Source organism: Lolium rigidum, chromosome 6 (genome assembly GCF_022539505.1).
Source record: "Lolium rigidum isolate FL_2022 chromosome 6, APGP_CSIRO_Lrig_0.1, whole genome shotgun sequence".
NCBI lineage: Eukaryota > Viridiplantae > Streptophyta > Magnoliopsida > Poales > Poaceae > Lolium > Lolium rigidum.
Window position 1 is genome coordinate 245,733,726 of NC_061513.1, and position 23,178 is coordinate 245,756,903.

General features: G+C 46.7%; 1 protein-coding gene, 1 long non-coding RNA gene and 1 pseudogene across 2 annotated transcripts; all 3 read right to left on the reverse strand.

Annotated features, from left to right (window-relative positions):
- Window positions 1-823: 823 nt before the first annotated feature.
- Window positions 824-4,651, reverse strand: LOC124661600. The gene is made up of 3 exons (XR_006990232.1): window positions 4,597-4,651; window positions 3,927-3,974; window positions 824-2,310 (listed from the first exon to the last, which is right to left on the reverse strand). It is a non-coding gene; the product is annotated as an uncharacterized LOC124661600 (long non-coding RNA).
- Window positions 4,652-12,854: 8,203 nt separating this feature from the next.
- LOC124661597 (acyl-coenzyme A thioesterase 13-like) lies at window positions 12,855-14,624 on the reverse strand. The gene is made up of 3 exons (XM_047199477.1): window positions 14,418-14,624; window positions 14,200-14,340; window positions 12,855-13,199 (listed from the first exon to the last, which is right to left on the reverse strand). The coding sequence occupies exons 1-3, from the start codon at window positions 14,616-14,618 to the stop codon at window positions 13,041-13,043; spliced, it is 501 nt and encodes a 166-aa protein (XP_047055433.1). The 5' UTR covers window positions 14,619-14,624; the 3' UTR covers window positions 12,855-13,040.
- A 1,806-nt stretch (window positions 14,625-16,430) lies between these two features.
- LOC124663900 lies at window positions 16,431-18,159 on the reverse strand (annotated as a pseudogene).
- Between the last annotated feature and the right edge of the window lie 5,019 nt (window positions 18,160-23,178).

A 23,178-nucleotide genomic window follows, 5' to 3' on the forward strand; every position in this document is an offset into this window, starting at 1 on the left:
ATGCGTATCCAAGCTTAGTTTCTTAGTCTCAGTCGTGGAGAGATTCCAGGAGCCAGACGTGGTCATGGACTTAGTGCATGGATTAGTGGGTGAGTGGCACGAAACTAGGATTAGTTGGTTGTTCGTCCAGCTGTCTGTGCTGCCTATATATAGCATTGTACTTTTGTTTGTTTAGTGAATGAGAAACTAAAGAAAATGCAACGCCTGTGGTGTAAGGAAGAGAGCCACGGCAAAGTCTGTTTATTATTCCACGCGTGTGTGTTCTAGGCCGTGAGTAGATAGAGCTGAGAGGTCGAAGAAGAGAGAGGGGCTGCGAGGTTTAGCCCCGACAGTACCATCTTCATCAACTCTGACCTCCAGCGAGTCCACGCTGCGCTACACACGAGCGACGTTGTCAATGGCGAACCCAGCTCGCTTCGTCGCGCCTCAGGCCGATGCTAATAGCAAGAGCAAAAAACACGTACAAGCTAGCCTCCTCCCGGTGCAAACAAACCAGCTATTTTAGTACTCTCTTCTTCTTTTATTTGGATATATATGAGCGTAAGGAGAGGGTCCATGCGTGTCATTTATCATACCATAGGCAACACCTCCCTGCATTGGTAAATTTGCTAGAAATTTGGACATGCTCTCTACAGTTTTTTGGAAGTTTTGGCCACACAGCAAAACAATGCATAATTAGAACCAAATAATGTGGAAAACCACTAGCAAGTCAAAGTACACATGTACGTACATGCAGACCAAAATGCCCAGGTGTGAACTCAGTCTATGTACATGGATGTTATATGACAAACAAATGGACACACTCGACTAGCTAGTACCTAACAGACCCACTACAACATCTTTCTTTATATTGAGGAAAACAGCATGTTGTGGCAATTCAGTTCAGCGAATAAGAGTCTGATACAAGATAGAGAGCATCTGGCTGACAAGGGAAAAAAACAGAAAAAAGAATGAGAAACGGAAAACAGAGACGGAGCGGGCTACTCGCTCTCAATAGGCTCCATGCATGTCTCATCTCTCTTCGAGCTTTCTCCTGTAGATAGGCTCCATGCCTGTCTCATCTCTTCGAGCTTTCTCCTGTAGATAGGCTCCCAGTATCAGAAGATCATCCTTAAGTAGTTCCAACAGTGCCGGTCAATTAGTGTCTTCTGCTTTTTTTTTTTGAATTTTAGTGTCTTCTGTTGAAAAACTCTTCGGCATCGTTCCTTCCATAGGTGCCACTCTCCATAGCTGGCAACCATCAGTTCATCTTTTGACAACATACCTGTCATGTGTCTCCACAAATCAGCCAGAGAGGAGAATTGGTGTCGTCGAATCTGCAGGTCGGAAACACCCGTCCATTGGGCTAGTAATTACCAGACTCTTTAGACAACCGTCATATGGGAAGCCCATAATGGGGTGATCAACCGTCTCTTGATTCCGCTCACATAGAGCGCAATGCTCCCATGATCAATTCCTTTAGCCTGCAGCATACTGTCCATCAGAATACGCTGCCTCAGCCAAAGCCACATAAAAAAATTACAGTTGGGTTGAACTTTGGAATTCCAGCGCATGTTGTAGTCAATAACAGGGTAAGACCCGATGAACTGTGCCTTCTATCCAGACGCCAAGCTATACTGGGATGAGGCATTGAGCTTCTAGGCGATCTCATCCTCCTCGGTGAGGTTTACCCCTTGCAGCTTGATCCATAGCTCTGTGAATTCCCAAAGCTGGATCTTCGTGTTGATCCAGGTTAGTCCCGTCATCCACTTGTCATCCATCATGGCATGACATGTACAACCGTAAGCTTTTCAAGCCTAGTCAGCTTGAACAAACTAGGCACCATCTCAGCCGGGGCAACCCCGTCCAGGCACCTTGTTGTCCACAACATAGCAATATTACCCCTCCCCACGGAAAATTGAGTGCAAGCATCAAATAGGGATAAATCAATTTGGTCACATGGCACTGTAGTTCCAACCCATGGCCGCCTCCCGTCTGTCCATTCAAACCACTTCCACCTTAGCCGGAGGGCTCTGCTAAACAAGTTGAGGTCCAAAATACCTAGGCCTCCAAGCGACTTTGGCCAACAAACATTCTTCCAGCTGACTAAGCATGCCCCTCTTTTATCATAATTATTGGCCTTCCACAACAAGTCACGACGAATCTTAACAAACACAGAAACCATTGTACGAATCAGGCAGCCCTGGTGGTGCCCCCCTCCTGGCCACCTCCCCACGAGCGAGCGCCACTTGAATCTGCTGCCCCATGTACCGCTCAAGCATCACGTCCGGTTAGCACTGGTTGGTTGAACAAGGTTTGTTTGTCCATCAACTGCACGAAAACAGACCAGAGGAAACTGTTACCAAAACAATAACGAGATTTACTAGGCCAGACTAGGCATCAGAATCTACATACACAAATAATGAATATTCAACAAGTGACGATATTGAGTGTTCATTCATAACTTCATACTAATGGCATGTGATGGCTGGAAGGTGTTCCAGTAAAACTGGGTGAGCAGGCCATATTACAGAGTACCCTAGGCATGGCATGTTCTAGAAAAGCATGTATAATCCCAGGATCACCTAAGAAATCTATCGGACGGATTTCATATTACAGGGTTGTCCAACATCACATGCAGGACAAGAAAGAATCACCTCTAGGTACAGCACATGAAACTACTAGCGCAGAAACAACATATAACATACTGAGTACTGACTAGATCAGGCAATGAGACGTGCATAAGAAATGTTCGATAGGTGACAATTACTAACATAACCCAAAGTTTCAGGTTTAGCTTATTCTGAATGCATGTCGCTGTCTCACCGGGAAGGTTTCAGGTTTACGCTACTCTGAACCTTACATGACACTCATAGAAAAGTGTGATACATAATAATATGAATTATGCAAAGAAAATTGCCACAAAACGAGAATCATCCCCGGTGGATCTAGCACCGTAAGATAAATCTTCTAGGTACATATTGCAACAAAACTAAATAAACAGTGAAACCAATGACAAGTTTAGGCTCTCCCAGCATAATAAGTTTTATTTGCAGCCTAGGCTAGCACCAGCTATAGCTGCCATGCACATCAGGAACAATAATTTAGTTTGGACTTATGTTAGTACACGCACATCAGCTAGCTAGCTAGCAGGGGAAACAACATATAGCATCACCTATGTATGCATATATAACATCAGCTGTGATAATACTACTACACTCATGCAACAAATGTCGCGATATATCCAAACTTATAGATGCCCAGGTGAAGATAAAATAAAATCGAGCAAAGCTAGCTCCCGGCTGGGTAGCACATGGCATACTCAGCGCCATGTTAAAGATGAAACTACCAGAGACATATACAACATCAAAATTCCATGAAGAAATACGCAAATTAGACTGAAAAGTTGCACTCTTTCTCATATAAGAGAAGAAGAAATGCAGTTCTATGTCGAGCCAACTATCCAAGTGTAGGAGATGAAGACATTATTATAGGTCCAAGAGGTAGGGAAAGGACTACATTACATCACAAAAGTAATTTGATCAAGTAAATTAAGAACTAAACTGAAATAGTTTTATGGCCGGCCACTAAAAAGAAAAAAAATATGCATCAGGTTGCAATCCCTATGTCTCTCTATATATCTATTACAAGTGAAATCAGATAGCATTGTCAAAGCAAGTGGAACAAAGAGCACCACTTATGTAGATATTATGCAATGAATTAATATGAGCAAAAAAGAAAGCCAGGTATTCTTGCACAAAACTATCCCTTGGGTCCAGAATTTGTTCAGGTATAAATGCACTTATAGTCCCGTATAAATGCACTTATAGTCCCATATATAATTCATTCCCAAAGAATTTGTTCAGTCTTCTATGTCAGTGGAGCATATGCTATATACATGAACCGGAATATCAAGAATACGATAAGCTAGTGAGGAAAAGTTTAACCTTCTGCGGCTTCGTCAAAGATGCTGAAAAACACCACGGGCCTTGAACCTGAAAAATACAAGTTTTAGTACAAGATTGTTCTTTACATCCCACTGTCCAAATAATTAAATGGCAACAAGAGACTTTCTTTGTTCATGCACGCATCATTGCTCCAAAAATGTAAATAATAGCAGAAGATCTATAACCAGTCACTACTAGGCCTAGCTCATTAAATTAGCTTCAGATTACAACAAGGCAACAAATTAGGTTTATTTTTCATGTTGGAACCATACTAACTCTAAGCTAGTAAGATCAGATTGCAAGAAAATTAAACTCAACCAACATCAACAGCTATACATCCATCAGATAGCATATGGTGACATCAGCTATACATCTATAAGCTAGTAAAATGAAATTGGAACAAAATTTAATAGATAACTAGCATTGGCAGCTATACATAGACCATCATCAAGACGCGCAGATAGCAACAGATTTCGGGCTGGCAAACATGGCCACCACCACTAGCTAGCTAGCATGATGCACAACATCTCCATGAAAATAATTTGAGTTTGGAGATCTCATGCACATCAACTAGCTAACATCAGGAAGAACAACACACTCAGCTAGCTACCATCGTCTAGCTATACATGCAAATCACCTCAAGCGGGACGCCACTACTACACTTGCTCACCACATATCCAAACTGCCCGGATCATAAAAGGCATCATGACATCAAGGCTCCCGCCCTCCCGGCCATCGACCAGCTCAACTTCTCCCCTTGCTTCCTGCTTGCATCAGGGCCACATGCATCCATCTCTCCCCTGCAAGAAAGGAACCAGTAAGTCAAACACAATGGCAAAGGACATAAGAGAATACAAAATATGTTATAAAGTACAAAACAGGGGAAAGGTTGTTGCCCTGTCATTTCGATGTATGGTTTATCTCAAAACATGGTTGGCAATAGCTCATTTGGAAAATCATTTGAAGTGCTCAATACGGTTAGCTACTAACATATGACCAAAGTATCTAAACAGTGAAATGCTACTACTTTATTGCAAACTACACTAGCGCAGTAACATAGATATACAAGCTGAACCTAATGACCAGCATCATTAAAAAAAATCTAATGGCACGCTAGAAGTAACTTAGTGGCCACTGCCATGGACAAAAGTTAGGCAAAACATGAGAGTTTTGACCAATTACCAGCTACTCATATCACATACACCTAATGCATAGACTCAACCAGAGGTCCAGAGAAATTCAACGAGATAACCAGAACGGGATCACACCCACATGCACGTGCTAAAGGATATATAATAATTCGATGTCCCATTAAGTACCTTGTTAAGAAATTTCTTATTCAGCATATTATGTTCTGAACCAAAGCGCTAAGCAACCATAACTTGGAGTAGTATTTCAACCCAAGAGAGTTTAGGGATTTTATCCAAAAATACATATCAAATTCTTGTTCTCTACCCTGAAGGAGGAACAACTTCAGCAAAACTGTTATATAACTACAATAGCATCGACTAAATAGGTCACGGGTTGGTTTTACATGAAAAACAATCAGCCATTATGTTTTTCCATACAAGTTACTCGAACAGAAAGATGGTATGCGAGATGACAGTTCTCTGATGTATCCAATCATGGTATTCACGTTAATGACAACAACATGAAGTAGTATGACACAACTAACACTCGACTTATCTTCCATCAAATTTACATAAGACAAGAGAGCCAGGCCAATTCATAAAATACAAACTAGCTCACTGAAACTGCAGACTATGTTCCACATTTATGAGAATTATGACAAGACAAACACCTCAAGCTGAAACAGAAGTTTGGCGCTGCAATTGAGACAAGACAACAATACTAAATGAATGCAAATAGGAGAAGCCTACTTAATTTCTTTATTCGAATTTTATGGTTTATTGGATCCTATTCATATAGGATGGTATAATCATCTTTATGTCACCCTTAATGCACTATCTATCTCACTCAAATTAATGAATTAAGGTGAAAGCTACAATTAGCAGCTTGTGCTACTAGAGAATGATTTCCATTCATCTTACATCGGCATTTTCCTCTTGGACCTTATTGGCTTTCAAGGAAATTGTTTACATAATATCCAGAGTAGACTGGAACCTGACATAACAAAATATGCATGGTAATGACATGGCTTGACAAATTGCTTAGCTCGAGCACCAAAGATTTGACGGCTTTTACATGCCTCGACAAAAAAATCAATGGTTGCTTTGAGTGGATCCAAATCCATAACAAGAATGCTCTGTCTGTGTAGCAGGCTAAGGAATGTGTTTGTATCGTACCTATCTTTACTAGATACATGATTGACGTTGAGCGGGATCACCTTGGTCTGATGCTCAGCAGCTTCCTCATGGCAACAAGAATCAGCGAGAGGAGATTAGAGAACAGAAAAGAGTTGGTTCGAACTAGCGCAGAGGGGACACAAGATTACCTTGTGGCTTGGCTTCCATGGTCACGTCCTTTGCTTCATGTCCAGCGACCCAACAATCTCCAGTATGCAAACAAAAAGGTTGCCACATTTTCAGCTCAGTCTCAACCATGTATAGGCACAGAACACATACTAATAAGTTGGAAAACAATGGCGCGTTACACAGAGGCAAGCTAGTTGGCACCATGAGAAACTAGGCTATGTCACAGCGGAAAAGGGGAAAAAGTAGTACCGCCATGGGTGGTGGAAGAAGGTGTTGGACCGCTGTGCGTACTGCTCTGAGAACTTACACATAATCTCCATCGATTTATCCAACCCATTGACTCCTACCCATCAACTCCTCTGGCTGCTCAAGGAGAGAAACAAGTTGATAAATGAATTGAGCTGATTTCTTGATGAAAAAAAATGAATTGAGTGATGTAATTACTATGAAGCCATTTCAGTTTGTTCTAGTCAGTAAAATAGATACACAGTTGAACTACTACTATGAGTTGCAATATAGAAGCTTTTATAGTTTTAATGATGACAATTACAATGCATAAAAATTGCACTCCAGAGTCAGTTATACTGAAAACCATTTTAGTTATATCCATGCATATTGCAGATTCTTACTACATCAAGAAAGCAACCAGATAATATTCAAGGCTGTATATACCACAGTAATACTGAGAGTACAGGGACACATTTGTGCAAAGAAAGTGTATAAAGAGCATTGTTTTTTCTTTGAGAATCTGACATTCATGTGAACACATTGGTTTGGCCTCAAACGGGACATCCCAAAAATACCGATGATACTTATGTATTGTTCAATAATGTTGACAAATAATCCATGGTTAGATGTTGACAGTACTGTTGGCTAGAGTTTTCAGTAGCTTATCACTAGTGTGTTCAGTTAACCCTGTCTAGCTCCTTTACGTAAATGCAAGTATTGGTAGCAGATTATTTTCTTCAAGTAGCAATGACTTGTTTATTCACATCAGCTTATCGTTAGTACTTAAGCTCAAAAAACGACAGCGCTAGGAAAATAAGATGACAATTTGTCTTGGTTTACTATTGCCATGGGTAAGTGAGGCTGGAACTTGAGGCCGGGAGCATCTGAAGATGTCTACCTGCTCGAGCTAGCAGGGCCTTGATGGCAATAGCGGTGAAGAAGCAGAGGAAAGATATGATATTGAAGTAATTGAATTGGGGGGAAAGAACACTTTTTTAGATTGAAAACTGAGGGAAGAAAATGAGTCTGATGCAAAGGGAAATCTCATCATACCTTGAGCCTGTATATACGGGTGCCGGGAAGAGCGTGCTCCCTACAGCGGCGGTGATCGACACCATCGGTGGCGCACAGGCAGGCAGGGTGGGTGACGGCGTGGGAATCGAACGCGCGCCTAGAGCCGCGCCGTCACCTCCTGATGGCCGGTTTCCACGCCCACGCGCGCGGGCGAACGCGGACGCCGGCAGGCTAGCTCGACGGAGCACCGTGCGTCGTGTTACCGACCCACACGCGCTCCGGCGAGCAAGTCCGCCGCGGGTCTTGGGTCCGGTAGAAGGCCGCGCGTCGCGTGGGCCGGTCCCGTCGTCGTCGATGCCGCGCGCCCTGCTAGGGTTCGCGATTGGAGACGCAAGGGGAGGCAGCAGTGGGGAGCCGGAGGTACGGCGGCGGATGTGGAGGCCGGAGGAGGCGGATGTGGGTGTGGCGTGCGTTTCGTTTTCCTTTTTCTTCAAGTACTAAGTATAATAATTGTGTTGTGTTTCTTCAGCGCGCGATCAACGAGGCGTTGGGTGAAGCGTGCATTTTGTGACTTTTGTCACGCCCATTCAAGGGGCGTCTCTTCGCGGTTTTGCCTTGTTTCGAGGAGACCGGGTTTTAATTTTCATCTTGAAATCATGCAAGGCTTTTCCGTTAATTTACTACGTGTCCATATTTAATAGCGTATACGTGTGTTACTACGGTAGAACTCTCCACCTAGGTACCCCCTCTCGTGTACAAATTTGATCAAATTAGTATTAGTTATATGTTATAAAAATTATAATATTAGAAATTTTAGATCTTCTTTTTCTAATGATATAATTTAAATTATATAGATCGAATTGGCGACCTATAGATACGTGGAAGACTAGTAAATTGAGACGGAGGGAGTGTCCATCCTTTTTTTTCGAGTGAAGTCCATCATACTACCTATACTAGCTTTCCTCGCCCCGCTATATTAATATAGCAATGACCCGATACAAGATAGAGACCAGTAGACCACCGCTGGGGCAAACAGCACAACAAAGCCCAAGAGAAAACAAAAGAAGAAGAAAAAAGAAAGTAAAGTTGACAAAGTCGGATCGACGAAAACGTTGATGATCCGCTACGCCCTCCGGAAGATTCCAACCACGAGCTTAGCCCTCTGAAGCGCCGCATACCAAAGCAGCACCTTCAAGAAGGGAAGCGACGATGACGACGCTGCTGCCCGGACAAGCCTAGGGTTTTCCCCGGTATGCGGAGGGGTAGTGGGAAGGGGAAACCCCGACGCCCCTCAAGAAGGAATGGTGGCGCCCGCGAGCGTGGTGTCGGTGTCGGCCATCCAACAAGGATTTCTCCCATCCCCCGAAGGCACTCGGCCCGGACACTCCGTTATGCTCCGCCAACCTCGCCGCCCACCAACTCGCGCCACCACGGTCACGCAACCACCACCGTCGTCTCATCGTTGCCCAGCGACGAAGATCAACGAAACCGAGAGGAGGCAACCCGAGGCGAGGAGAGCATGGACAACAGCCACGCGGGAGGGGCGCAACCTTCACCGCCGAGCTGCGGTGACAGACCGGACGCATCTATAGGAGCAAACCAGGCCCATCTGGCCCGGCGGGCTCGTGAAGCTCCCGTGGCCGCGCTGCACTCCACGTGCCGCCATCCTAGCCACACTCAGCAAGGGAAGCTCCACCAGCCGCTGGGAGCACACACAATTACATCATCTAAGAGGGTTCAATTCACGAAGCTAGGGGGTTCATGGACCCAAACATTAGTTCATCCCTAGTACATGCACACACAAATATTTCCTCTTCACAACGATAACCCTCACGTCGAGCTACCGAAGACAAGGGCCAAACAACTTGGGGCTAATTAATCCGCTGGTGTGTGCATGCAGACCGTCGTCACCGACATGCTCACTGGTGAAGAGGAAACACAACGCACTGTCTCGCGTGAGCGAATTGTCACCCTCACTGGTGTAGCGTCTCACCTTCATCGCTACAACTCCATGCATGTCGGTGTTCGGCCATCGTGCATGCTACCTCGTCGTTCATCGAGCTCGCTCGCCGAACACACACACACCAACGGAAGTCCATCTAATGGTTGCCTCGGCCACCACCTACTCAACAATTAAGGAATGACACTATATGCCGGTGGCGGCGTCCTACTTACTTGTTACCTCGACGAGAAGTGCAACCTCACCATCAGAGCAAAAATGTCGCAAAGCTTCCCCACGTAAGCTTGGCGTCGTGCGCCTCTGCCACAACACGACGCTCAACAACATCCTCCTCGGTGGTCCAGCGCATCATCCGCTCGACGGCGGTACATTGAAATTGGTGATCCCACATGAATTTACTCATTTTTAATGTTGGGTGTAGGCGTTGATCGTAGAACCGCGTTACCGAATCTCAGTGTCGTGTTGTGATTGTTTGTCCTTGGTAGCTCTATTTTAAGCCTCCGACGTTAGCAATTAATACATGTGAGAGATACACCTAGAAAAGTGAGTTAATACACTATTTATAATTTTACACTGTTTCATACTAGTATTTGTCTTTGAAAACATATACACAAGGAAAATCATAAGGAGAGTGACGTGCATGTGTAGACGTGCATCAAAATTGGCGACCCCACAAAATGTACTCGTTTTAAAGAAGAATGACTTTGGTCGCTCCAGTTGGCTAGCTAGCTAGTCTCCGTTGAATAGAAATGGAAGGGTAGTTAATTAGGTGGTTCATAATGGACGTGTCAGCTTGTGTGTTGCGTGAAAAGAAAAGAAAAAAGAAAAAAAAAACAAAGCAAACGAAGAAGATGAAAATCGATGGGCTTGGCTGAATTAATGCGTGACTGATGTAGTAGCAAGGAAATTCAATGTCTGGGGCTGGCCATGCGTAGGCGGGGAGAAATTAAAAAAAAGGATACAGGCAACGAATGATACAAACTCGCTGTCGCTACAGAATAAATGCGCGCCGTACTGATGACGAAGCGGCCGGGTTCAACGGACGAGAGAAGGATACAAAAAATTCGTCAAAATTCGTCAACGATTGGTTGCATCCAAACACAAGGAGGCGACGCGACCGATCGATGGCTCGCTGGATACAGCAAGGAGTTCCGGCGGAATCCACCGCATCGCTCGCCGCATTAAAAAATAACGGAAATAACGGAAATCAGGCAGTGCTGCAGCGGATCGGGCCTAAATCCCAAACAAGGCTGCCCAGGGGTCAGCTACGCTCATGCGCTGATTGCTCCATCCATTGGGCCTGACGTCCTGGCCCATGTACGCGGATGAGGCTCCTAAAACCATGTGTGCCGCCGCCGGTGAGAGTTTCTATCCCTGAATCCAAAACCATGTCCGCCCCCGCCACCTTTATTGCGCGGAATCGATCCACGCATTAGCCAAACACATCTATCTATCGATCAATATACCACCGGCAGGAGATGCCGCCGCCGCGCACAGGACAGCGCTGCCCCCGTCCTTCTTCGGCCAACACCGCGCCCTCCTGCAGGACGAAGGCGAAACACCACCGGATCAAAAAACATCGTCAACACCGCAAAGCCAGCGGCAGCCCGACCGTGTCTCTGTCGGACGACTTGCTCACCCGCATCTTCGCCGGGTTATCGGACGCGGCAGCTGCGGTCCGCTGCGCCGCCACGTGCCGGCGCTGGGGGCGCGTCGTGGCCACGAGCGCCTCCATAATCTCCCCCTCTCTGCCACCCCTCGGCCGCTTTTTGCCAGACCTCGCGGTCGGCCTCTTCCACCGGCCGGAGATAGACCTGCCCGCAGCGGCATCATCCCTGCCGTGCTTCGTGCCCATGGCCTCCGCCGCTCGCTTCCTCCTCGCCGGCCAGCAGCGGCTTCTCAGCGTCGCGGGGCTACGCGACGACGGCGGGCTCTTGAACCACTCCCGCCCCGTCGCGTCCCGGAACGGCCGCCTGGTTCTGGAGCTCCGGCGCGAGGGCCACGCCGCCAGCGGTCTCCGCCTCGCCGTCTGCAACCCGATGATGCCTAACAGCATCGTCGTCGTGCCGCCTCTAGTCTCATCAGCAAGCACCATACAAGACTACGGCTGCGCGTTGCTCACCGGCCAGGACCTCCGCCCACCTCGCTACAACAGTTTCTTCCGTCTGCTGCTCGTCTACAACCACAACCGTGTCCCCGGGAACTCGACCGTGCTCCAGTGCTACTCCTCGGACACTGGCTGCTGGGGACGGGAGGCCGAGTGCTGCGTCGAAATCCCCAGCACGAACATCTACGACATCGGCCAAGCTGTGGTGCGCCGCGGAGTGGCCTTCTGGGCACTGGACCTTGGGGTGCTCGGGGCACGCCTCGATCAGCTCGACCAGCATGGTGCCGTGATGGACATGCACTTGGTGCCGTATGACACACCTCATTGGTGGCCAGAAAAGCGGCTCTTGGGCATCTCGCCCGACAACAGGCTCTTCTTCATGTACACTGGGGTCGTGCACCAAGAGAAGATTATGATGGCCAGCTTCTCCTACTTCGAGTTCGAGGAAGAAGACAACATTCGCACTGGCACCAAAGGGATCTGTCGTGACGAGAAACACTTGCGGATGCCCCAGATGAAGATGTCACACCGTAACACCGCGATCAAGCTGCGGTGGTTTGGCGAGAAAAGCGGTCTCATCCTGTTCACCATGGGAAGGCCTAGCGGGCACAGGGGCACCTTCGTGTTGAACCTCCACGACGAAGTCGTCAACAAGCTCGCTGATGACGGTGACTCGTGGAAGAACTTGCTTGGGTATGAGATGGACATGGCGGCGTACCTTACCTCCTCCTCCATCGATGGACGGCCACCGCTGGAGAAACCGCCAATGCCGAGTGTTTGGAGGTTTGCCCAGTGTAGAACCACGGGTACTCGGTATATAACCTATCGTTAGAAGAAGACCTCTGTTACGTCAGTGTTTTCAGCCTGTTATCGGGTACCAGCGACACCTGAAACCATTAGTCACTTTTTCTTAGGGAGGGTTGTAATATTTTCTGAACAGAGATAGAGAGGCACCGGAGGCCCTAATTTCATTCAGCTCAATTGCACCATACAATGTGTATTACAAAGTTCACGCATACAAAAAATTCTACAATATATGCTTTGAAATTTGTTTGTGAGAAATACAAGTAACAATTGTAAAGCTCACACTTTAGTTATAGTAAACTAATTGTGTTTCATGGTGATAAATTATGTGAATTGAGCTATTGATGATCACTCGAGGAATTGAACATGGCTAAGGGTGTTCATCAAAGGTTGTGAAAGAGCCCGTCAAAATCAGCATATTCCAAACATACAACAAGCGCTACCATAATGACCAATGTAGGTAATTGGTTAGTTTTGAAAAAAAATGACTTACAGACTTCTAGCCGATTTAGGATGGTGTAAAGAGATCAGTTAGGAATGCCCCTAAATACAACTCAACAAGCTTATCATAGCTTGCTTCCTTCAGACCCCTTTGGTCTGGAAGTGGTCATCCACTGCCGTCCAATCGCCACTAGCTCGCCAGTCTCCTTCTTACGAACCTCGGTCGTCACCGCTGTCATCCTCCCTTTACGGTCCACCACTCTCCCATCCATCTCCACTTCGTCCTAAAAAAATTTCAGCAAGTTTTCACTTCAGTTTTGTAAAAACACACTTGTACACTTACATGCACGAGAACAAAAAAAAGCAGCTAAAACCTGAATTTCTGGATTTGTTTTAACAGCTTGTTCTATATATATATAATGCAAAGGCAGAGCTCCTGCCAATTAACCGTCAAAACAATCCTGAATTTCTGCAACTTCAAAAAATGGAACTTGATGGAAACTGAAAAACGTCTGAATTGTAATGCTGGCATGTGGAACTAATACTTTGTTTGGACCGTGATGAGAATGTGTCCTTAAAGCTCGGTGTGCCGCACCTGAAAATGCCACAGCCTAAATTTGTTCCGGAATATCCCTTCTATGGTAACATAACCGCTGCATTGTGTTGCATAAACGACAGAAGAGGAAACAAAACTATGCAAGTCTTGGTGGAGAAACCACCATTGCATTGTCTGTGGCCTAAGCCTAACTATTCAAAGAAGAGATTGTAGAGTAACTTTGTTACAAGAATAAGAAATTGTTGAAAGCTCAAAAAAAAAGCATCTATGGATGGATACTCTAATACGACTTCACAAAGCACACGTTGAGAAGGAATAATTGACACGATTCTTTTGGCCCAAAAAGCAGCTTTCCTGGAAAGACCAAACTCGCCTAATCCAGTTTTATATGATAATCCGCCGCCCACACAACCTAATCGCCGCCCTAAGCCCCTAACAGTGTGATATAAGTAATGTTCTTTCTGATAATTTATTTGAGTACCAGTTTGGTCAGAATATGGAAGTATTTGATTATGCATAAACATCCCTCATAATCAAATTAACAGTTTATCACTTTCTGGTACTGAGAGCCTAGATTACCGATAGAATTGAATGATTAGACATGTGAAATTGCTAGCTGAAATTGGTGGTTGCTATCAACATACCGATCGCAAGAATACATTTTTACCCAAATATACAAACGATTTTTTTTGTTGCCTTTGGAGGAGGAACAGGGCAAGAAAACGCACATGGTGCTTGGCCGGTGCGAAGTAGGAGATGTCGTAGTGGACGGAGACCTTGATAATGCCCTCCACCGACATGATCGCCGCCGCGCAGACGTCGTCCATCGCCGCAGCGATCGCCCCCGCGTGCCAATTCCCATCCGCGTCCTGCACACACGCAAAGTAGAATCAATTGCAGCCCAGCAAGAGGAAATCGATTGAGAGACAGGCGAGGGCGTGCGCACGGTGAGGTGGGCGGGCACGCGGAGCGAGCAGAGGGCGCGGCCGCGCTCGGCGAGGGCCACGCGCATGCCGGACAGCGGCAGAGCGTTGAACGCCCTGCGGCCGCCGCCGCCGCCTGCGGCGTCCTTCCCGATGGCGCCGGCGTCCTCGAGCCACTTGCGGGCCGCGGCCGCCATCCACGCCGGCGGCGCCGGATCGCCCATGCACGCGCCGTGCGGGCGCAGCGTGCGTCGGCGGCGTGCGCGGTGGTATCGTGGAGGAGCGGGCTTGGTTTGACTCGACGACAGGCTACTTGACGGGGTTGTTTGTGTGCTCTGCTTCCGCCGATTTCTCGTCAAACTATTCTAAGTTTGATTGAAGGGTACGGCATTAATTTGAATTTTCAAATTCTTAGTAAATTTTCTATACAATATCTTATTCATTGAATCCAGTTCTAGAGCAGTTTTTTCTAAGTTAGTTTTTACACTATACATTAAAAAATATACTCTACCCATTCAATTATCACTGAAAATTTTCTTTTTTGTAATTTGAATGGTTTTTCGGAAGGGCGTGCCTAGGTCTTGGTGGACTGAGATATCCTTACGTCTCAGTCCACCGGCCGTTGCATACTCTCTCCGTCCATGCAAATAAGTGTACATCTAGGTTTTATGTTTAGTCAAACACTTTAAACTTTGACCAAATATATAAGGAAAAGTAGTAGCATTTATGACACTAATTTAGTATCCCGAGATTCATTTTGAAATGTAGTTTCAAATTATATCAAAATCTTATTATTTATGTTGCTACTTTTTTTCCTCGGTTGGTCAAAACTTAAAATGTTTGACTTAATACAAAAGCTAGAAGTACACTTATTTGTGGATGGAGGGAGTATATAATATACTCCATGTTCTGATTTAGTTTTGATTTTAGGCTAAATTTTTTGTTCCATAATTATCTACATTCTAGATTTTATTTAACAAGACCAAATAAAAAGTCGTCTTACTCTTTTTATCGGACATAGGTACTTTCAGTGTAGTTTGGATTGACTAAACTAGTACTTCCTCTCTCTCAGTTTACTAGACATGCACGTGTACGTAGGTTCTCAATTTGATCTATATAATATAAATTATATAACATAAAAATTATACCATTATAAAGTATAAAACTTAAAGTTTCTAATGATATTTTTTTTTGTAATATATACCTTGGATTAAGTTTGCCAAATTGAGGGACTAGTAAACTGAAATGGAGAAAGTACTAATGAATATAATACTAATTTATCTGATTTTTGCTAGGATGTAGGTTAAATTAGATTGGGGAGAGAGTATTCTCTAGCCTCCACCTGATCCTCTTGTGTTTGTTTTTTGTCGGCCTATACTCTAATGATCTTGCATTTCTATTTTATGGGCTAGGAGTTTCTCATTGAGAAATAGGACGAAAATGAGAGCTAAGATGTGAAGTGCGTTTGGGGTGCCGAACGCCCCTGACTTGTTTTGTGGGCTGCATCCCAATAGTTAATTTATTTTTTATTTTTCTTATTCTCTCTTTCATGTTTGTTTTTGTTTATAATTTTGTTTTTAAAAGTTAACACTTTATTGGACCAAAAGGTATTTTTTGAAAAATTATAAAAGTTTCTAAATATCGCAAAATTGAATATATTTTAAATTAGATTTTTTCAAATTGAATATTTTTCAATTTAAACATTTTCATAAATCTAAGTCTTCTGAATTGGATCATTCTGACGCTTTGTGATGAGTCATATGCTTGGCATTGGCCGGCTTCACATTCGCTTTTGCAAGGTTTTCAAGGATGTCGGAGTCGCCGCTGCATGATGGCAATGATATTTTTTTTGGAAGGCAACCTCCACGAAGACCTTCGCCTCGTTTATACATGTAGGTTGTGTGGGCAGCCACGGGGTTATTTACCTTCACAATGGTCGTGTTTCATGACAGTCGGCGAGGGATGTCATGATCTTAAGCTGGTTTCCCGCTAATTAATCGGTCAAACTATCTTCTTAATTAATGAAAATGGCAAATCTAGGGGTCCTTCGCCGGCCTTATCATCCTTATCTGTGTTTCCAAAACAAACAGAACAAAGCCTGGAATCATCTGCCTCTTTACAAAACCTGAACTCATAGCCCTTCAAGATCACAATCACCTGGTACCTAATGTGGCACCTCTGGATGGAGATTTTGGTATCGTTTTTCTCTGGGAGTTGGCGCTCTGGCAACAAACTGACCATTATGTTGTGACAATAATATCTCAAGGTCGCAGCAAATCTTGACGAAATGTCCCATGCTCGAACATACATGTGGTCTCAGTGTGTAATATGAGAGCATACTTTATTTTCTGAGGACTGACGCGCTCTAATTTATAACTATTTTTTCGAGAAAGCATAGCTATAAAAGTTAATGATAACATTGGTAGACTTTCACACAACAAAGTTTTAAGGCGAGGCAATCCATTATCACCTATGTTATTTAATACTGTGACTGATATGCTTGCTATAGTCATTGAACGAGCAAAGATTGATGGACAAATTGAGTGACCGAGAGCATATCCAGTCGCGTCCCCCCAAACCTTTTTGGGTGCGCCGGACATTTTTTTCGTCCCTAGTCGCGCCCCAAAGCCTCCTTCCGTCCAGCGCGGTCCAATACGGTGTCCGGCGCCCTGAGTCCGTCCCCGCTCCACAGGGACGCTCCAGACGCACCGGACAGAGCGAGAAGCGAGGCGGGGAGTGGCGGGCCCGACGCGTCATTGACACGGAAGTCTAAAACCCGTCTCCTACCTCTAGTCAAGCGATGTTAATGGCGTCTAGGCTTTCCCAGCTGGCGATGTTAATGGAATATGGAATGCAGTTCGAGTGTTGTTCAGAGTCTCGGATGGGATCCAGGACATCACGAGGAGTTCCGGAATGATCCGGAGAATAAGATTCATATATAGGAAGTCACTTTCCAAGTTTGGAAATGATCCGGTGCATTTATGGAAGGCGCTAGAATGTTCTAGAACCTTCCAGAAGAAATCATCATGGAAGGTGGAGTTCCAGATGGACTCCACCAACCCTAGTCGGCCAGCCAAGGGGAAGGTGGAGTCCATGGTGGAATCCACCTCCATGGCCGGCCATAGGGGAAGGAAAGGGAGCAATCCCACTTCCCCTAGGTTTCACCCATATGGTAAGTTTTGAGTTGGACTCTTATTCGAATCTTTGGGCAAACCCTAGGGGTTCCACCTATATAATGAGGAGGAGAGGGAGGGGGCCGGCCACCACATCAGCCGCACCACCCAAGGGCACCAAGGTCGGCGCCCCAAGTGCCCCCTCTCCCCAAACCCTAGCCACCTCCCTCCTCCCGATACTCCCGCGGTGCTTAGGCGAACCCTGCCGGAGATCTCCACCGCCACCACCACCACGCCGTCGTGCCGTCGTGCTGTCGCAGACGTCGTCCATCGCCGCAGCGATCGCCCCCGCGTGCCAATTCCCATCCGCGTCCTGCACACACGCAAAGTAGAATCAATTGCAGCCCAGCAAGAGGAAATCGATTCAGAGACAGGTGAGGGCGTGCGCACGGTGAGGTGGGCGGGCACGCGGAGCGAGCAGAGGGCGCGGCCGCGCTCGGCGAGGGCCACGCGCACGCCGGACAGCGGCAGCGCGTTGAACGCCCTGCGGCCGCCGCCGCGCGCTCGCGGCGTCCTTCCCGATGGCGCCGGCGTCCTCGAGCCACTTGCGGGCCGCGGCCGCCATCCACGCCGGCGGCGCCGGGTCACCCATGCACGCGCCGTGCGGGCGCAGCGTGCGTCGGCGGCGTGCGCGGTGGTATCGTGGAGGAGCGGGCTTGGTTTGAGTCGACGACAGGGTAGACCCAAGGCTACTTGACGGGGTGTTTGGTGTTTGTCTGCTCTGCTTCCGCCGATCTCTCGTCAAACCGAGATGCGTAGGCGGGGACGAACGATTTACCTGCTAGCTGTTGTATCCTGAAGATCGTCTACTCACCGGCCATCGAAACGTCGACGAAGACGGCTCACGCCACACCATGGCAACTCCTCGCGTCGCTCGGCAGCCGGCCAGCCATGGCGATCGCTCTCCTCTCCTCTTCTCTCCTCTCCTCTCCTCTCCTCTCCTCTCCTCTCCTCTCCGAGCAAGAGTCAAAGTCTAAGTCACTAGTCACGCGCAGCCGACACGCGGCAACATGGCTAGGGGCTTTACTTATAGAGCAAAAGGGCATGTTTCAATTCTTAACGAGGGAAGAAGAGCGGGAGTTTTCCCGTCGTTCCGCTCCTCTCTCTCTGGTTTCTTGATGGACGGTCAAGATCTAGGTGGTGTCATGGATCATTGACATGGCAGATGCAATAAACCGTAGACGTAGAACTCGAGGAGTCACCTATTTAATACATATATAGTCAATCCAATTAGGTAGTCTCCGGGTTTCTCGCCCTTTCATATCTAATTAATCGCAGTGGTAGGGTTATGCATGGGAAGCTATGTTCAGAAACCACACTGTTTGATTCATTTCTCTCCCTTTTTCTTAGCAAAGATGTGTATATCGATTGTGTGGAGGGAATTTCTAGACCCGCAGAGTGCCGCGTATATTGGTAAAGCAATGGTACCCACTTCATGAACTCCGACTTCCTGCGAGTCCACGCTGGAGGCTGGACACGAGCGATGCTGTCGACGGCTCACCCAGGTCTCTTGGCTCGCTTCATCGCGGCGCCTCAGGCCGATGCTAATGGCAAGAACAAAAAGCTAGTACAAGCTATAGCTTTCTCCTCATTGCAGCGACACGAGTGGCGTTATGCACTTATTTATTTGAAACGAATGAAAAAAAAATATCAAAAGCCAGGCATGGAGCCTGTAATTGATTGCAGACGCCTCATTTTCTACTACATATCTATAATTTCTTGGTTAGCTCTCCAGCTGACTCTGGGGTTTCCCTCTCTCACGGTATTGGCTAGCTGGTCGTTTCCAGGAATCAATCAATACGATCAATCCTTATTTCAAGGTATCCCAGCTTAACTTTTTCTTTTTGTTCTCTAGTGTAGCTCTAGATTATTGTGCGACGGGGGCAATTGAATTTGTTCATGTGTAATGGTTTTCTAAATGATCAGTTTTGAAGCTTTGTAGAGCCTGGCATTGGTTGGGAATGGTGACTTGTAGGACAAATCATCCAACTTAAAACTGCCAAGTCTGGCGTCGGTAGGTAATGATGACTTGTCATAACACAGTATTTTAAAAATTAGAAAGATAGTCCACTCGGTGAATCAAGGATGAGATCGGTTTATCGTTAACATGCATACACATTGCAACATCATACTGCACGAAAAAAACCATGAACGATTTTGAATTTTATTTTATTCCTGCTTACTTCATAGTCAATATAGATACACACCTGAGTACAAAGAACACATACGGCTTCCAAGATAAACCTGATAAGAAACTTACAATACACCAGTATGACACTTCATTGGTTTCTTCAACAAAGAAAGAAAGGAGGTTCAACTACAAGAGCATTGATTGCTCACTAGATATCTCAACACACGCGCTAACACAAAGAAGGCACTTGACAGTGCTCAGGTGCGAATTATCGGAACACAAACAAACCGCCCGGAGCTTGGTGGTCAATATAGATACACACCTGAGTACAAAGAACACATACGACTACATGATAATAAAGGACAGTTTGGCGAGGTAGAGAGAGAACAAAAGGGACCATAACTTACAAACTAGGTGATGAGATGAACATAATCACCATAATTAAAACAAATAACTCGCCGGACACTTGTAGCCACTTTATTGCCAGGAATGCAAGTGAAGCTAACAAAATACAGAATAAGCAAAACTAAAAGTTACCTCCATGTATCACTTTTAAAACACAGCCAGATTTTAGCAATATTTTCTTATTGTTGTACTTCTTAAGTCTACACAACTGTGGGTATTCACAACCAAATGACAGCAACCAAATGACAGCAAGTGTAGGCCCATAAAACAATCATCAGTAACCAGAAATACTATCACCGGGAACTCTACAAAAAAGTCCCACTAGATGTCAAACTATTGCTAATAGAACTTAGTAACTAGGAGACCAGATGGCCAGAGCATACTGCAGCCACAGCACAATGCCGTGGTATCACATAGCACATAGTAGCTTACCAGAGAGGTTGTAGCCCAGGCCAAGCCTCACAGCTACCGTGGTTGCAGCATGGTGAACTCACCGCCGTCGCATGACTACAATATACAGGACCAAGGTAAGCTTACAACCATGAGGGAGGCGTGGGAGGCTAGATCTAGCATAGCAACAACACCACCACCACTAGAGCCACCAGAGGCAAGCTGCCCCTCACAGCCGGCAAGAGAGCCAGATGGCCTGAAAACAAACAAGTTTCAGTACTGCCTATGAATAGGTTACGGCGTGGTGAACAGGAGCTGGGGATAGAGGCGACTAGGGCGAGGCCGTTGAAGATCCTCAAGAGGTTGTATCCAAAGGAAGATCCACAGTTACGGCATGGGGTCGTGCACCAAGAGAAGATTATGATGGCCAGCTTCTCCTACTTTGAGTTTGAGGAAGAAGACAACATTCGCACTGGCACCAAAGGGATCTGTCGTGACGAGAAACACTTGCGGATGCCCCAGATGAAGATGTCACACCGTAACACCGCGATCAAGCTGCGGTGGTTTGGCGAGAAAAGTGGTCTCGTCCTGTTCACCATGGGAAGGCCTAGCGGGCACAGGGGCACCTTCGTGTTGAACCTTCACGACAAAGTCATCAACAAGCTCGCCGATGACGGCGACTCGTGGAAGAACTTGCTTGGGTATGAGATGGACATGGAGACCTACCTTGCCTCTTCCTCCATGGATGGACGGTCACCGCTGGAGAAACCACCGATGCCAAGTGTTTGGAGGTTTGCCAAGTGTAGAACCACGGGTACTCGGTATATAACCTATCGTTAGAAGAAAACCTCGGTTAATATTAGGGCATGTCCAACGCAGATGATAGGGAAATAATTTCGTCTAGCTCCTGGCCAGATTTTGATTTCCAGTTAAAAAGATCGGCAGGTCGATGTTGAGTAGCGTCTTCAGTCTTGCTGCTAGTAGCAATGCTTTTGCTTCAGCTTGTATAACCGATGAAGTTACGGATGTGGATGCTTGAATCATGATAGCAAGATGCTGATCACTCGAGCTAATGGTTGACTCAAACCCTAGTTCCAGTAAATTAATTGTTTTTTCATGACGAAAAATTAGGCCCATCGAGCTAATGCTGATCACTCGAGGAATTGAACACAGCTAAGGGTGTTCATCACAGATTTTAAAAGAACCCATCAAAATCGGCGTAATGCCCAATGGAGATAATTGGTTAATGACTTGCGTAGCTGTAGCCCGTTTAAGACGGTGTAAAGAAACCAGTGATGAACGCCACTGAATACAGCACAACAAGTTTATCATCGCTTGCTTTCTTGAGCTCCCTTTGGTCTAGACGTGGTCATCAACTGCCGGTTGATCGCCTCCATCTCACATGTCTCCTTCTTTCGGACCTTCATCGTCACCGCCGTCATCCTCCCTGCCAAGTTACCGATGATATGAAGATATGCGCTTCCCTCGTCCGCGAGCGCCCGCCGCTCCCCTCCAACCTCTACGTGCACTGCTCAGGCGCCGCTCTCGCGGAGCGCCCATCCACGCTCGCCATGGTGGACGACCTCATCCTCTTCCATGTCTACGTCGGGTGTGCCTACCACGCCCGCTCCGCGCTGCCGTCCTACTTCTTCATGCACCGGGTCGACCCCAACCGGCCGTCCCTCGAGCTGCTGCCGCAACCGCCCCCGCAAGATTTGGTCCGCAAGTATCATGCGTTTGGCATCTTCCCTCGCGGCGGGGAAGAGGATCACTACACCATCGCCTCGATGATTCCTCATCAATTCAAGGAGGGCATTTTTACACTTCGCCTCTACGACTCCGAGACTAAGACCTGGAGCTCGAAGAAGCTGTCCGTCGAGTCGCCGCAGGACGACTTCCCGGTTCCCATCCCCATCAACTATCGCTTTCTGTTATCATCACATAATATGTCCACTGTGCTCACTCTTGGAGGAACCATCGGCTGGGTCGATCTCTGGCGCGGCGTCCTCTTCTGTGACATGCTCTCCGGTCACCATACGCTACGTGGTGTTCCGCTGCTGCTCTCACTGAAGCTTACCAAACCTGACGGCGATCCAAGCGACGAGGAGCTAACATCTGGAAGAACTAGCCGTGGCATCGCCTTCGTCGGTGGCCATCTCAGGTTAGGAGAGGTTCGTTTCAAGGTCGCCCCCGTTGTGTATGACCAAGATACTGGGTCGCCTCGCCACCGAATCGAGAACTGGACAATCACCACCTGGACCAACAAGGAGATGAGTAACTCCTACGATGATTGGCGCATGGTCGACACGATCCAAGCTTCCGACATCTTACTCGGCGACCACCCGGAATCCGACCTACCGCCGATAGACTTGCACAATCTTTATGTCTCTGATCCTGTTATTGGCATGAACGGGAATGACATGCATGTTGTTTACCTGACTGCGAGGGAGAACTGGAGGCACCCCAAATCATGGGTCCTAGCTATTGACACGAGGGATCACAAGGTGCAAAGTGTGGTGGCCACGCCCGGCCCTCTATCCGAGGAAATGCGCTACTACGAAGTCGCCTGCTCGCCTACTTTGTCCGTTACTGACACCGGTTGTTGCATTGACTCTTTAGGAGACGAAGAAAAGCAGTCGCGGAGATAATGCAAAAGAAGTTCCTAGACCCGTACGGAAATAGTTA

What these genes read in the sequence shown, in the direction of transcription:
- LOC124661597 (XM_047199477.1), bottom strand. Translation starts at nt 14,618, where the DNA reads ATGGGCGATCCGGCGCCGCCGGCGTGGATGGCGGCCGCGGCCCGCAAG. An exon ending in GCGTGCCCGCCCACCTCACC is followed by an intron (nt 14,341 to 14,417) that starts GTGCGCACGCCC and finishes GCGTGTGTGCAG; the next exon opens with GACGCGGATGGGAATTGGCA. An exon ending in TCGCACCGGCCAAGCACCAT is followed by an intron (nt 13,200 to 14,199) that starts GTGCGTTTTCTT and finishes AAATTTTTTTAG; the next exon opens with GACGAAGTGGAGATGGATGG.